Source organism: Phoca vitulina, unplaced genomic scaffold, assembly GCF_004348235.1.
Source record: "Phoca vitulina isolate PV1807 unplaced genomic scaffold, GSC_HSeal_1.0 scaffold20, whole genome shotgun sequence".
NCBI classification, from domain to species: Eukaryota; Metazoa; Chordata; class Mammalia; order Carnivora; family Phocidae; genus Phoca; species Phoca vitulina.
This window is the reverse complement of record NW_022589723.1, coordinates 3507169-3521373: the sequence shown is the minus strand read 5'-3', so window position 1 is coordinate 3521373 and position 14205 is coordinate 3507169. Positions and strand designations below refer to the sequence as shown.

Genomic DNA, 14205 nt, shown 5'->3' with positions numbered 1-14205 from the left:
AGAGGTGGAAGAAGCATTATGAAGAGATATCCTGGTTGAGTCCAGGAGCTTAAGGAAATTATTAGAATTCTCTTATTTCTCTTCTACAGAGTAGCCAAGGAAGGTTAGATTACGGGTCAAAGGTCTACAAAGTAAAAAGGCAGAGGTACTAGGACTCCCGGGAAAGCTGTTTTGCGTGGACATAATTCTGCCTCCTATTCCCCAAGAACACTTTAAGTTCCTACATAGGGTTGGAATCAATACCTGATAATTCTGTTCCCCAAATACTAGTATGGTGTATTAGAGAATCGATTCTTAAAGGCTCTTACCATCAAACTTAGAAGCCTTATGTGAACCCATTTAATTAGTTAACCAATGGTTACAATAGAGAAAGAAACCAGTCATAGATTAAATTATTTTTGGAGTTGCCTGGGATCGGGTAGCTCCCTTCATTTTATACTTTAAAAAAACACACTGTCTTTCTTGCTCTGTCACATACACACACACACACACACACACACACACAACACACACACACACACACACACACACAACTTTTATCTTATAAGCTGGATAAGCAAATACCAGCCTACACAATTCTACAGCATGCCTTGAAGCCCTGATACAGTAGTTCCAAGCCATGCTAGCTTTTGTTCCCATCTGTCTAGGGCTCATTATACCAACACTCCTGCAGATGGTGTCAGAAAGGTGAAGTGTCAAATCCACAAAGGGGAGACCCCAACAACTCACTGCTACTGCAATATCAATCATTGCTGGTGGTTTTTACTTTTATCTCCCTCTCTCCTTAGTTATCCCCACTCACACTGTCAGTTCGGTTAGAATATTTCACCTACACCTCACAATATGTCGAAAGGAAATAGACACACGCTGTGAAAAGCTGGTAATTTTATTGGGTTCCTTTACCTTTAAAAATCTGTTACTTGGTCAAGTCTGGTTTCTGGGCCCCCCTTTTTTTTTGCAGGGAAATTGAGGCAAACATTTTTATGTGGTCCTCTGGTGCCTGCTCTGTACTCCAAGAATTACATACACAAGGATCATTAGAGTAGAGTTTCGCCCATTAAGATATAATAACCGTCAGCAGGGACAAAAAGCAGATCAGTATCACAGATTGAAACTACCAGGCGCACATAAAAACTACGTGCCTGCTTCAGGCACATGCACGGGGTCAGGGTCTCACACGATAGGTAAATTCCCTCTCCGGGTTGGAGGCAGCTTTTCTTAGGACCAGGGTAAGGAGAGAGAACATGCCGGAATTCTCTCAGCCCTCCAGCCATTTTTAACCCTGAACACTTTTCTATCCCTGAGTGCGCCATTTCCAAATAAACCAAAAATGACTGTGCTTGCTGTCCAATGGGCTTCTAATTAGTAAGAAACAAGCAATTACTTAAAGGAGCTGTTCTTTTCGACCAAAGGAGCACCTTTGGGCAAGAAGGAAAGGCACACTCCTCAGTCTGTTAGATTAGCCAAAGTCAATCTGGCTTCCAAGGTGTGACCTCTCTGCAGCCCAGTTTATGCCTCCTTGCATTTCCTTCAATAAGTAGTTGACGGGAACATCTTGCACAAAGTGGGTGTTTAATAATTGTTTGCAAATGGACTAGATTTATTCTCAGCCCGTGAAAGCAAAGATTAATAGGATTATTTGACTCTATTAGTAGAGATTATTTTCTTAACAATGTTAACTTCCAAATGGCCAACATAAAACTTGGCTGCTTTGCCCAAATGACTGATATTCTTAGGGCTTGCTAAATAATTCAACTTGTAAGGGAAAGAGAATGAAACGGGGACCGTATCAAAGAAGGCTTTGGGTTTTTAAAACTCTCAGGTAACCTATCCCTCAACACTCCCACAGAGCAACTACCCTGACCTCTACCAAGGAAAAGGCAAGGATGTGGGGTCAAGGAACGAGGCAGCGGTAGAATCTGAGAGCTGAGGAAAGGTACAGCAAGAACATTTCCCCACAGGCTTACCTCATAACAACGAGGCCGTCACGGAGAGGGATGACCAAATTCATGATAAAACTGGGCACGAGGTGGAAAGAAGGGGGCCTGGCAGGGAGAAGGGTGGAGGGGGGAGAACTTGCCTCCACTGAGTGCTCTGGAACTAGGTCTCTTCGCCATTGTCAATATGCCTTCCTTTTCCCTACGGGCCACTATGCCCCGCCTCTAGCACCAGGCCCACCTGTGCGGATAGAGGTTCAGACAAAGCCTAGCTCTATACACCTATCCACATGAAATGCTAAGGACACCAATTATAAAGCAGCTTAAAGTAATCTCTGTCTACTACACCAGGGGGTGGGTATAGTAGGCAGACGTTACTGGGGGTGAATACTTAATAAATTAGTTGCTGCATTTATTGGGGGCTTCCTGTGTTGTTCTAAGTGTTTTACATTTAATTGCAGGAGATGGGTGCTATTGCTGTCCCTGGTTTTACAGATGATGAAACTAATGCATGAAGTCACACAGCCTGATTTCCCAAGCTCAGCTCCATAATCAGATTTACTGGACTATGATTGCACTTCTTTTTTTTTTAAGATTTATTTATTTATTGGAGAGAGAGGGGGAGAATGTGCACACGCATGTGAGTGGGGGGAGGGGCAGAGAGAGAGAGAGAATCTCAGGCAGACTCCCTGTTGAGTGTGGAGCCTGATGCCCAGGGCTGGATCCCAGGACCCATGAGATCATGACCTGAGCAGAAACCAAGAGTTGGGCGCTCAATCGACTGAGCTACCCAGGCGCCCCTGATTGCACTTCTTTTATCCTTTGTAAGTGTTGGGCTATAAATAATCACTCCACCTAAAATCCTCACCCTCATAAAAAAAACAAACAAAAAAATCAGTGAACCAGCTACCCACAATAGCCTATATTGACACTTGTCTCTAAATGGCATTGCATGCTTTTTACATTCATCAGCAGCCTCCTAGTGGGAACCATATATAGCCCAAGCTACAAAAATTTCATTTGTTTATTATAGACATCCATAACCTCACCATTATTTATCACTTAAACTTAATTCATTTCTAATATGTTATCTCAATATGCATAATAAAAAAATCCCAACTTTAATCTTTGTCAGCTATTTGCAGTTATTCAAAATAATCAGTATTGCAGTTAAAATCATAGCAAAAAGAATTTCTAAAAAATAGAAGCGTGGAAACTGAAAAGGCATCGTCTTAAAAGAAAGTGTAAATATAGGGGTATCTGGGTGGCTCAGTCAGTTGGGCATCTGCCTTCTGTTCAGGTCATGACCCCGGGGTCCTGGGATCGAGCCCCCCATTGGGCTCCCTGCTCAGCGGGGAGTCTGCTTCTCTCTCCCCCTCTGTCTGCTGCTCTTCCCCGCTTATGCTCTCTCTCTGCCAAATAAATAAAATCTTTTTAAAAAAAAAGAAAATGTAAATATAAAAAGAAAATAAACTCTAGAATAATATAAAGTCTAATTTTCTTGAAAAGATATGAATAAGTGCAATTTTATACTGCATGCCAGAGCAGACTAAAAAGGGAAGCAAAGGCACAGAGCATGAAGAAACACAAACAAAAGTTGCCTCCAGACCCATAAAGAACAAGAATTATCAAGGAACCGTATGTACATTCTTCCCTACATTGCCAAATGCCTGCTAGCGTGGCATGTTAGCTGGTAAAGACCTTAATTCGGGCTTTGATGGAAATAGGAGGCAAGTGTAGATGACACAGTGAGCAGGAACTGGCTGGAAGGTGGAAGAAACAACAGTCCCAAAAGGGACACTTATCTAATCTGTTCCAAACACTCACAGTTGCTCAATCTTTTTTTTTTTTTTAAGATTTTATTTATTTATTTGACAGAGAGAGACACAGCGAGAGAGGGAACACAAGCAGGGGGAGAAGGAGAGGGAGAAGCAGGCTTCCCGCTGAGCAGGGAGCCTGATGTGGGGCTCGATCCCAGGACCCTGAGATCATGACCTGAGCCAAAGGCAGACACTTAACAACTGAGCCACCCAGGCACCCCGTCAGTCACTCAATCTTATAAAGCAAAACTCCCAATTCTCACCCAACTGCAGGCATTACTATGCATCCCTCAAGGCGCCCATGGTGCCATTTTACAGGTGCAATTAAAACTGTCCATGGTTCAAACCTCAAAGAAGGGCACAGGCAGAGAATTCCCAAAACCTCGCCTCCGTCATCCCCTCTATTCTCTGTAGGGCAGTGGAATGAGAAACAGTTTGGGTTAAGCTGCTTCTGTTCTTCCATTAGTTCTGGTTCTTTTAAGCCAAAATTACATTCCAGGCAGATTGGATGGTCTCAGCCAGTTGCCTGAAGGTAAAGTACAAAGAATTGCCACCCTGTGCTTTCTGGACTCAGCTTGGTGAGTGAAGGAATGTACCGTGGTTCTGGTTCAGAAAGAGGTGGGTGGGAACCCTGCGGCTCAGGTGTTTTAGACTCAGGAGGAGGAAGGAAAAGGTAGGAAGGGAAGGGAAGGATCGGAGCTATTGTTTTGATTCATCGAGCCATCTTTTTTAAAAATTGAGCTCTCTCAGTATTTAATAAGTTGATTAACCCTGGCACCTTCATTCAGTAGGTCCACAGGTAAGGAGCACATGTCCCCTTTGTAAACTCCTTACATGGCATCCTCACTTGCTCTTTTGCTTTCAACATCCTCCGATTTTGGGGGGCCCAAATAAATGAAGTTTTCTGATTCTAAAATCTGGTTTTAACTAAACTAAACTTGACAAAATAAACAAGTTGGCTTCCAAAGATTCCTGCAGGGAAACCCCAGAAGACAATCCATCTACAATAAGAAAATGGCAGAGCAGACACTTTGACTGCCAGTTCAAGTTCTCCATCAGGCGTGGAAGGAGTTAAGGAGCAAGGATAGTTGAATCAGATTTGCCAAGACACTGATCTCCATAAATTATAAGAGAATTTATCAAGGGACTATTTGAAATGCGGATTTAGATACACTACTGTTAATAGTGAGTTGCACCCTATTGATATATTGAGCCGTGAGATATTAGCTAATGAGAACCCAAAGCCATCAAAATTAAAACTAGCAAGACGTTTAAAAATAATATTAGTCTCACTTGAGTTCATATTTTGGCATGTGCTTTATAATGTGAATATTAGTTCTGTCACACGTTTACATGATATACATGTTTCAGAGAACACAGCTTAAGAAGCAGGTCCCAAATCTTTTTACAGGTAGGGGTGCACCATAAAAATTTCGGAGACCACATGCCTTCAGTATAGGGTCTTCTGGGCTAGACTTAGAACGTTCCTCAGGAAAATCCTAGACGATTCACGGTGAATTTCAGAGGCCTGGTAAAATTCATTCCGTTTTAGCCACCTGGCATTAACCTTGACAGCGATGTCTAGAAATTATTAGGTAAAAGGGAGCAAAGGCAAGTGAACATTCTCAGATCTTCCCGGCACATAACTAACTGGCATCCTCTCACATTTTGATCTGAGATTCCTAAACAGAAAGATAGTCTTTGATGCAACCGAACTCCCAAACTGAGATTCTGGGCTGGTAGGAACTAAGCTGAAAAATGTTTTATTTTGATGTTAGATTAAATATTATAAATACAAATTGTGAGTGTACGGGAAATTCCAAATGAATGCCAGGAGGTTTCTGGCCCCTCGTCTGTTGCAAGGCATACAGAGGTTCATGTCGAGAACAGTCAACAGCAATTTTCCATCTCCCCTGGGAAAAGAATGAGAGGAAATCACTAACGTGGAATGAAAACACTAATTTGCAATCATGTAGGCAGTCGCTGTGTCCAAGGATGCCAAAATGCTTTTAAATACAAGTCATCAAGTTTAGCAGATGGAAAGCCAGCAAGAAGTAAATCACTTATTCAGAGTCTCTCCTGGACCAAATACAAGTGCTGTGGGGATTATGGTCAGTCTCCTGAAACCATTCTTCCCCCCCCACAACCAAGGTCCTGCGGTGAGTCATGCAGTGCTTTAAACTTCGGTCCATGTAGGGACTTGGCTTTCTTCTACAAGATATCCAGCATCATCTTGGGTAGAGAGAAACAGATACCTTTTTGGCGATGTTCTATCTCCAACAGAGCCCTACCTACTTCGCATCAGGCTGGACTTTTCAGATGCTCATTGAACACATTAGCTTCAATATCTCCAGTTGTTTCAGACTCAAATCCTAAAACAGAATTGATCTTCCTGCTTTTACCTATGCTTTTTCTCCTATCTTTCTGTTTATGTTTTGGTACCATTCATTATATACATTCTTGTTGAAGCCAGAAATCTAAGGTGCATAAAGACTTCTTCTCCATCACAGCTTGCCTCTGATGTGGCTAAATGGAGGAATTCTCTCTCCAAATAGTCCTTGGATGTGGTCTCCCCTATATTTCTATAGACACAGCCTTAGTTCTGGCCTTCACCATTTATTATCTCAGTCATCACAATCCCTTTCTAACAGATTTATCCACCTTCCATATGATTTCTGTTTCTCCATTCAACAGATCCTTGAAGATCATCACCCAGGTGCCAGGCACACTGCCAGGTGCTAGGGACACAGCACTGAGCAATCTCCCTCTTGGAACTTACACTCTGGTGATGGGTGTACATGGAAACATAAGTAGAGGAACAAATGAAGTATTAAGTGCCGGGTAGAACAGAAGAGAATTGATTTAGGGTAGCTGACATTCAGGAGGGTCTCTGAGATGTCCTCTGTGCCAAAACCTAGCAAAGAAAAGGAGCTCGCTCTAGTGGGGTGGAAAAGCATTTCAAACAGACGGAATGGGAAATGCTGCCCACAAAGTGCTACACTTTCAAAGACACAGGAAAAGAAAAGAACTTGGCCTTTTTAAGGAGTCAAGGAGGACTGCTGTGGGTAGCGTGCAGGGAGACAGGAAGCAAGCACGACCACGTGAAGTCGGAGGTACCAGCTAGGGCCAGAGCACGCAAGGCCTTGGAGGCCCGTCTTCCACAGCCTGAGAGGTATTCTGTGTTCGGACTTCGATCACAGCATTGACACTCTTAAATCGTGTCTCCCGGTTACTCATGGGATAATGTCTAAAGTTTGTATGATGTTCAGGGCCCCTCCTGGTCTGGATGCCACTTGCCTTTCTAGCCCTAGGCCCTGAAACAGCTCGCAGTCACGTGTCATCTATATATCCTAGCAGGCCTCCTCTTCACATGTCTTCTGTCCTGCGTGTGATGACCACTGTTTCATCTTCTAAGACTCATCTTAAGTTTCACAGGAGGAGTCAAGATACGCCTCTCTGTTATTTCAAGGGCAACTCTACTGTCGCCTTGGGCTGCTTTGTACGTCTCTCCCACCATCATGCGCACTCCTGAGAATGTGAGAGTCTGGATCTTATGTGTTGGGGTGCTCATGGTGCCTGGTACAGAACTGGCATTCAATCCATGTTTCCTGAGGGAGGGAAGGCAGGAAGGCAGGAGGAAAGGAAGAAAGTTTTGCCCAAATGCACTGGAGTGGGATGCATGACATTCTGATTCCATCTATTCTAAGGTTCAGTCTATTTTTTTAAATCAAATTAAATTTTAAAGAAAAAACGAGTGGCTTTTATATGTGATATGTTAGCCCAATTAGTTGTAAACAAGGGTTAATTATCAGAGAAATTCTTAGAAAAAAAAAAAAAACACAACAGGACATAAAGGAGCAAACTGGCTATCTGTAAGACCTGGGGGTACAGAGCTTCAAAATTCCACTTCTTGAATAGACATCAAAGGCAGTGTCTCGTGGACAAGAGAAAAGTGACCGCCTTTACAAAGGAGGATGACAAGGTTGCTTTTTAAGAGTTGAACCAGGAAAAAAGTGGATTATCCCACTATGGGAGGTAACATATGTGAACGGACATACCCAAAACTATTATCAAGGTGACCACGCTGTCATCCCAGCAAGGGGGAAAAGAGCATCAACAAATACACAGTGAGAGGAGAGGCAAGTGATAGGGATGCAACGATGAACCGACGTGATAAATAGTTTCATCATGACAAAGGAAAATTCTTTTCCCTCAGTGACTACGTTCGCTTTCTGGTTTATACATCAGCTCCTTGTGAGTTTGGGAAATGCAAGTCAGTGCGTCTGTCTTTGGGCACTGACAGTGACGACCGTATGACCACAGGCTGAAGAACAGCCTCGGCACCGGGGTCATTTCACCCAGGCTGATGTGCTGTGCGGCCTTGCCTGGCTCCCAGCTGGTCAGCCCCAGGCGGGGCTCACTGCAACCCCTCTCACGTCCAAATATGCGCTCTGGGCCAACAGCAGCACAGCGAGTCCTTTCATCAGGATGACAACACAAGGCCAAGTGCATTCCATTCACGACCAGACACGGACGCAGCACGAAATGTAACTGACACAGCTCGGGCTCCTAAGTGACCTTCGGATGCCAGTGTCAGTCACATGATTCTAAAGCAAAATTAAGCTCGGGTTCTATTCATCTGGAATGCATTACTAAATGAAGACATGGAATAGAGGTGACTTTTTTTTTTTTTTTTAAGAACTTAGGAGCCAACTCTGTGGTGGGGAACGGAGGTGCTTGGAACAGGAGAAAGAACTAAAATGGTGCCCACGAGTCCGAGAAATCTGCGATGTTATGACATTTCCAACGTGGACATGTAAATTTGCTACGGCTTCAGGTGAGCACGCTCTTGTCTAGAGGAGAGTACTGGAAAAGGTGTGGGGGGACTAATCTCTCAGCTCACTCACAGTGAACATTCACTCCAACGAGGCTGGGGTGCCATGGGAAGGAGGTTTATAGTCCGGAGTTGGTAACTGGAACACCACACGGCTGGAAGGACTCTCGTCACACGGCAGCCTGATACACTACAGTGCGATGTGCCCAAAAAGAACTGAATCGAGTCTCAGGTGCTGCCGCCATTATGAAGACTCGTATCCACAGTGCTGCACATCATGGTGATGAAACCGGGCATACCTGGGTTTCCACCAAACTTCGGAGGAGTGGTGTTGCTTAGGATACCACTCTGCCGCTAGAGCTGGAGAATTCCTTTCCAAACTCAGACTACATCAAAAAAGCTCATCTCTTTGACAAAAGACGATCAGCTTTCCTGCTGATTTATGTGTTTCGTTTCTTTCATTTTTCCTTTCCTGTGTCATGTCACAGTTCCCTGGTTTGAATTTACCAGAAACTCAATTTTTCTAGAAAATCTAGCTCCTAAAAATCACTGAAGAATCCCTTTCTCATATTTTGATGGTGGATCCCTTTAGCTGCCCCTGCCCAAATTCAAATCCCCTGCTGCAACATTTTTTGAGGCTTAATATTCATCCTTATATATTTAGTTCCACTTAATTAAGCTAAAGTGTTATAAATAGACAGCTTGTTTGCATCCTCTGTGACCATCAGCTAATTCACAATATCTTTAGTTTTATGGGGAGTTTTTTTATGTTTGCAATAAAGCAAAATTTTAAACCGTTAGTGTGTATATCTTGGTGTCTTTTGGTTCAGGACCTCTGCGAGTCTTCTGCTGTGTACCTGGGTAAAACAACCTTGAGGCAACACAGAGTAAAAACCTGAAGGGCAATGAGGTCTGAGAGAGTCTCCACTGTTAAGCCCATGCTGAATTCAACTGAAACCATCTATGGGAGATTGTATTACTACTCAGAAAATATTATCAATGACATGTCAAAATAAGGATTTATATTTAATTGATTACTGAGAAAGGGGAGTATTGTTTTCATGCAAGACACAGATTTCAAAAAGGTAAGATAGTTTTTGATCTCTTTTTCTAGAGACTAAGAAAAACATATGTAAGTAAAATTTCCTTTTTTTTAAATGTTGTATTTCAAACTGAGCCAAAGATAATCAAGTTGAAATAGCATCATTTGACAAAAAGAAGGGATTAAGAAACAATGACATAACCAAGTAGACGAAGAAGCAAAGTGTTTCACCATAGAAGTATTCCAGCTAATGAAGAGAAATGATGGAGTTGGTGTATCATTATTTTGCAAACTTCTAATGAAATAATGAATCTAGGCAAAGATCTTTAGTGTCCACTAACAACATAAAGAAACAAATAGATATTATGTATTTCTTGATACAATATGCAATAGCATTTATGAAGTATTCTTCCCCTACTGGGATCAAGTCTGTAGATCAAACTGTTTACCTAAGGAACCACAGGGGACAGAAAAACATAATAAATGAAAACATAGCAATGCAATCAGAAAATCTAAAATGTGGGAAACTCCACAGGACAAATGACCTGGTGTCTTAAAAAAATTAATTACAAAGGAAAAAAAGAAATAACATGGAGTACAGAAACTTCTAGATTAAAAGAAAACTGGGAGACACCCAACAAAGGCAATGCATGAAAGTCGTCTGGATCTTCGAACTAATTATAAACAAATGGATGAATTAGTGAATGTACAATCAGGGAAATTAGAACTATGTATATGATAATACTGAAAAATTATTGTAAATGTTTTTAAATGCATGACAATTGCTCTGGAATTATGTTTGAAAAAGCATCCTTAACTTTTTATCAGTGTCCTGACATTTTTAACAGATGAATTATAAAATGTCTAGTATTTGCTTTAAAATAGTCTAGCTAGTGAGGGAGAGTATTTCAGATGAAACAAGAGTGGATTGGTGGTTTTGTAGCTGGATATTGGGTACATGGGATTTATTATGGCATTCTAATCATTTATATGCTTGAAATTTCATGATAAAATGTTGAAAAATGTTAAAGTTGGAAAAAAAAAAAGTGATGGAGAAGACTTACCCTGTTGGATATCCTTCATTTCTAAATGCAAACTAGATATCAAGATTCCCACAGTTTGAGATCGTTTTCCATCCAATAACTTGATGATCTGGAATTTAAAAATAAAATCAATACAAGCTCAAATGACCATACAATCTTTCAGAAGCATATCAAAAGCATTAAGATTTTTAGATACTCTGATGAACTAAACTGAGGCTACAGTCACTCTATTTTAATGATACTTTAATTTGAAAGTGACTTATCTACAACTATAGATATTTTAGAAGATAAAGGAAAAACACCACCCCAAACTCTGCCCATCTAATACAAGCACAAAAATCTTTATGTACTGTACTCCGATCTTTTTATTCAAACACTTATTAACTCTAATTGCAACATATGTACATTTTATATCCAACTTTCCACTTATCATTGGCACATTTCCATATTGCTACTTCTTAGGTCACTTCAGAGCCTCCAGTCTTTTTGGCTGTGTCATCTGCCCAGTGGTTTAGGGGAAAGATCAGCGTGATCTCAACTCAGCTGTCTACCAGTGATGCAGCCTTGGAAAAGGCCAATTTCTTCATCATGGAGTAGGGCTGACTATATTTAATCTGTACATTTATTCTAAAAATTACAGGACATAATATATGTAAAGCACTCGTATAATATATTCTTAACACAGATTATTTAAATAAAATTTTCCTGTCTTGGAGAATTGAGTGGCTTCATATTTGTGCTATTTTTAATATAAACAATATAATACTTTGTACATTAAGCCTTAATTTTAATTGCTTAAAATTGTTCTTTTATAATAATATAGATATGTCAAAACCTTACAGTCTTCTTATAAACTCCAAATACCTCATTGCCAATTATGGAAAGAAAGCTCTTCATAGTTTTGGTTTCTCTAAACCTAGTAAGCCAAATCAGTTCCTTCTAACACATCACACAGTGGCCACTAAGGGAAAAAAAAATGATCTTTTCTCTCATGTGACACAGCTACAAAAATCAATAGGGAATGCACACAGAATATCACCAAATCTTAAGTTTTTTAATGCACTTTGCTGGGTAAAATACAAATGAAACTAAACAGCTTTGTTTCTCCTTCCACCTAGGTCCTTATAAACTTACCAAAATATAGTGAAGATACAGTTAGACAGTAAGAAATATTGCATTTATATTGGTACTAAACTAGCTGAGTTGCTTGCTGGTTGAACAATAAGGAATAACGGAGTTTGTTCCAAGATTGTCTAATCACCAATCTATCAGTCAATCCGGAATCAGTTATAGCCAGCCCTTTATCTTTCCTTTCCCTGCTCAGAACGGCTACTTTTATATAACTATTAAACCTAAAATATAGTAAATACCAAGCTTTCATCAAGATAAAAGAAAATCTGATTTTTTAGTCCAATGTGTTTAATAATTTCAACATTAGTCTTTTTTTTTTAAAGATTTTATTTATTCATTTGAGACACAGAGATACAGAGAGAGAGAGAGAGCATGAGCAGTGGGAGAGGCAGAGGGAGAGGAAGAAGCAGACTCCCCGCTGAGTCAGGAGCCCAATGTGGGGCTCGATCCCAGGACCCCAGGATCATGACCTGAGCTGAAGGCAGATGCTTAACCATCTGAGCCACCCAGGCGCCCCTCGACATTAGTCTTAAAGATTCTTGGGGGATACAGAATTTCAAGAGTTTTTAAAAGAAATAAGAAGGTAGGTACTTGGTCTTTTAATTTTTTTTATATGAAAGCAAAAGAGAAAGAGATTATATATAATCAAATAGTTTCTTTAAAAATGCAATTTCTGGCTTTCTCTTAGATTGAGAACACAAATTTAAAATGAAATGATTTTTAAAAGTTCAATACAAAATTAAGAAAAACCACGTAAGTTTCATGTAAATATTCATTCATTCATTCATTCATTCATTCATTCATTCAACAAATACCTGCTGTAACTCTTTTATGTGCCTGACACAACTTTGGACTCTGAGGATACAGAGGTGACCCAGACAGATTAAGTCTTTGCTTGCCCTTGTGAAGTCTGTAGAGCTTAGTTATCTAAGAAAATCACTTTGGCTTTGTTTTTCTTTCTCAAGACTGCTTTGGCTATTTGAGGTCTTTCGTGGTTTCATACACATTTTAGGATTATTTGTTCTATTTCTTTGAAAAAAATTACATTGGAACTTTGATAGGGATTGCACTGAACCTGTACATTGCTTTGGGTAGTACAGATATTTTGACAATATTAATTCTCCCAATCCATAAGCACAGAGTATATTTCCATTTAATTGTGCCTTTCTGGGGCGCCTGGGTGGCTCAGTCGTTAAGCGTCTGCCTTCAGCTCAGGTCATGATCCCAGGGTCCTGGGATAGAGCCCCGCATCGGGCTCCCTACTCCACGGGAAGCCTGCTTCTCCCTCTTCCACTCCCCCTGCCTGTGTCTCCCCTCCCACTCCCCCTCGCTGTGTCTCTCTCTGTCAAATAAATAAATAAAATCTTTAAAAAAAAATAAATGTGCCTTTCTTTCATCAATGTCTTAAACTTTTCAGTATACAGGTCTGTCTCTTACCTCCTTATTTAAATGTATTCCTAGATACTTTATTCTTTTTGATACAACTGTAAATGGGATTATTAATTTCTGGGATCATTTACTGCTAGTATATAGAAATGCAACAGATTTTTCTCTATTTCATACCCTGAAACTTCACTGAATTCATTTATTAGTTCTAACAGTTTTGAGGTAGAGTCTTTAGGGTTTTCCATATATAAATTAAGGTTATCTGTAAATAGTGACAGTTTTACTTCTTCCTTGCTGTTCTGGATGCCTTTTATTTCTTTTTCTTGCCTAATTCCTCTGGAGAGTTCTTCCAGTACTATGTTGAATAAAAGTGGCAAGAGAGGGCATCCTTGTCTTGATCCTGATCTTAGAGGAAAAGCTTTCAGCTTTTCAGCCTTGAGTATGATGTTAGCTGGGGGCTTGTCATATGTGGCCTTTATTATGTCGAGCTATGGTCCTTTTCTGCCCATTTTGTTGATAGTTTTTATCATATATGGTTGTTGAATTTTGTCAAATGTTTTCTTTGCATCTATTGAGATGATGACTTTTATCTTTCACTTTGTTAATAAGATGTATTGCATTGACTGATTTATAGATATTGAACTACCCTTGTATCCCTGGAATAAATCCCACTTGATCATGATATCTGATCCTTTTAATGTATTGTTGAATTTGGTTTGCTAATATTTTGTCAAGGATTTTTGCATCTATGTTCATCAGAGATATTGGGCTGCAATTTTCTTTTTTTGGTGGTGCCCATGTCTGGTTTCAGTATCAGGGTAATGCTGGGCTTATAAAATGAGTTTGGAAGCATTCCTTCCTCTAACTTTTTGGAAGTTTGAGAAGGATAGGTATTAAATCTTCTTTGAATGGTTGGTAGAATTCACAGTGATGTCATATGGTCTTGGCTTTTGTTTGTTGGCAGGTTTTTGATTACTCATTGAATCTCCTTACTAATAATCAGTCTATTCAG

At 40.4% G+C, this 14205-nt stretch overlaps 1 protein-coding gene across 5 annotated transcripts in view; it reads right to left on the bottom strand.

The window, feature by feature from the left end:
• The window catches only part of FMN1 (formin 1), a 418828-nt gene that overhangs the window by 140405 nt on the left and 264218 nt on the right, over positions 1 to 14205 (bottom strand). For all 5 annotated transcript variants that reach the window (XM_032417337.1, XM_032417336.1, XM_032417339.1 and 2 more), the window contains one exon: positions 10698 to 10785. In XM_032417337.1, the coding sequence (XP_032273228.1) occupies positions 10698 to 10785 (88 nt within the window). The remainder of the gene's footprint in view (positions 1 to 10697; positions 10786 to 14205) is intronic.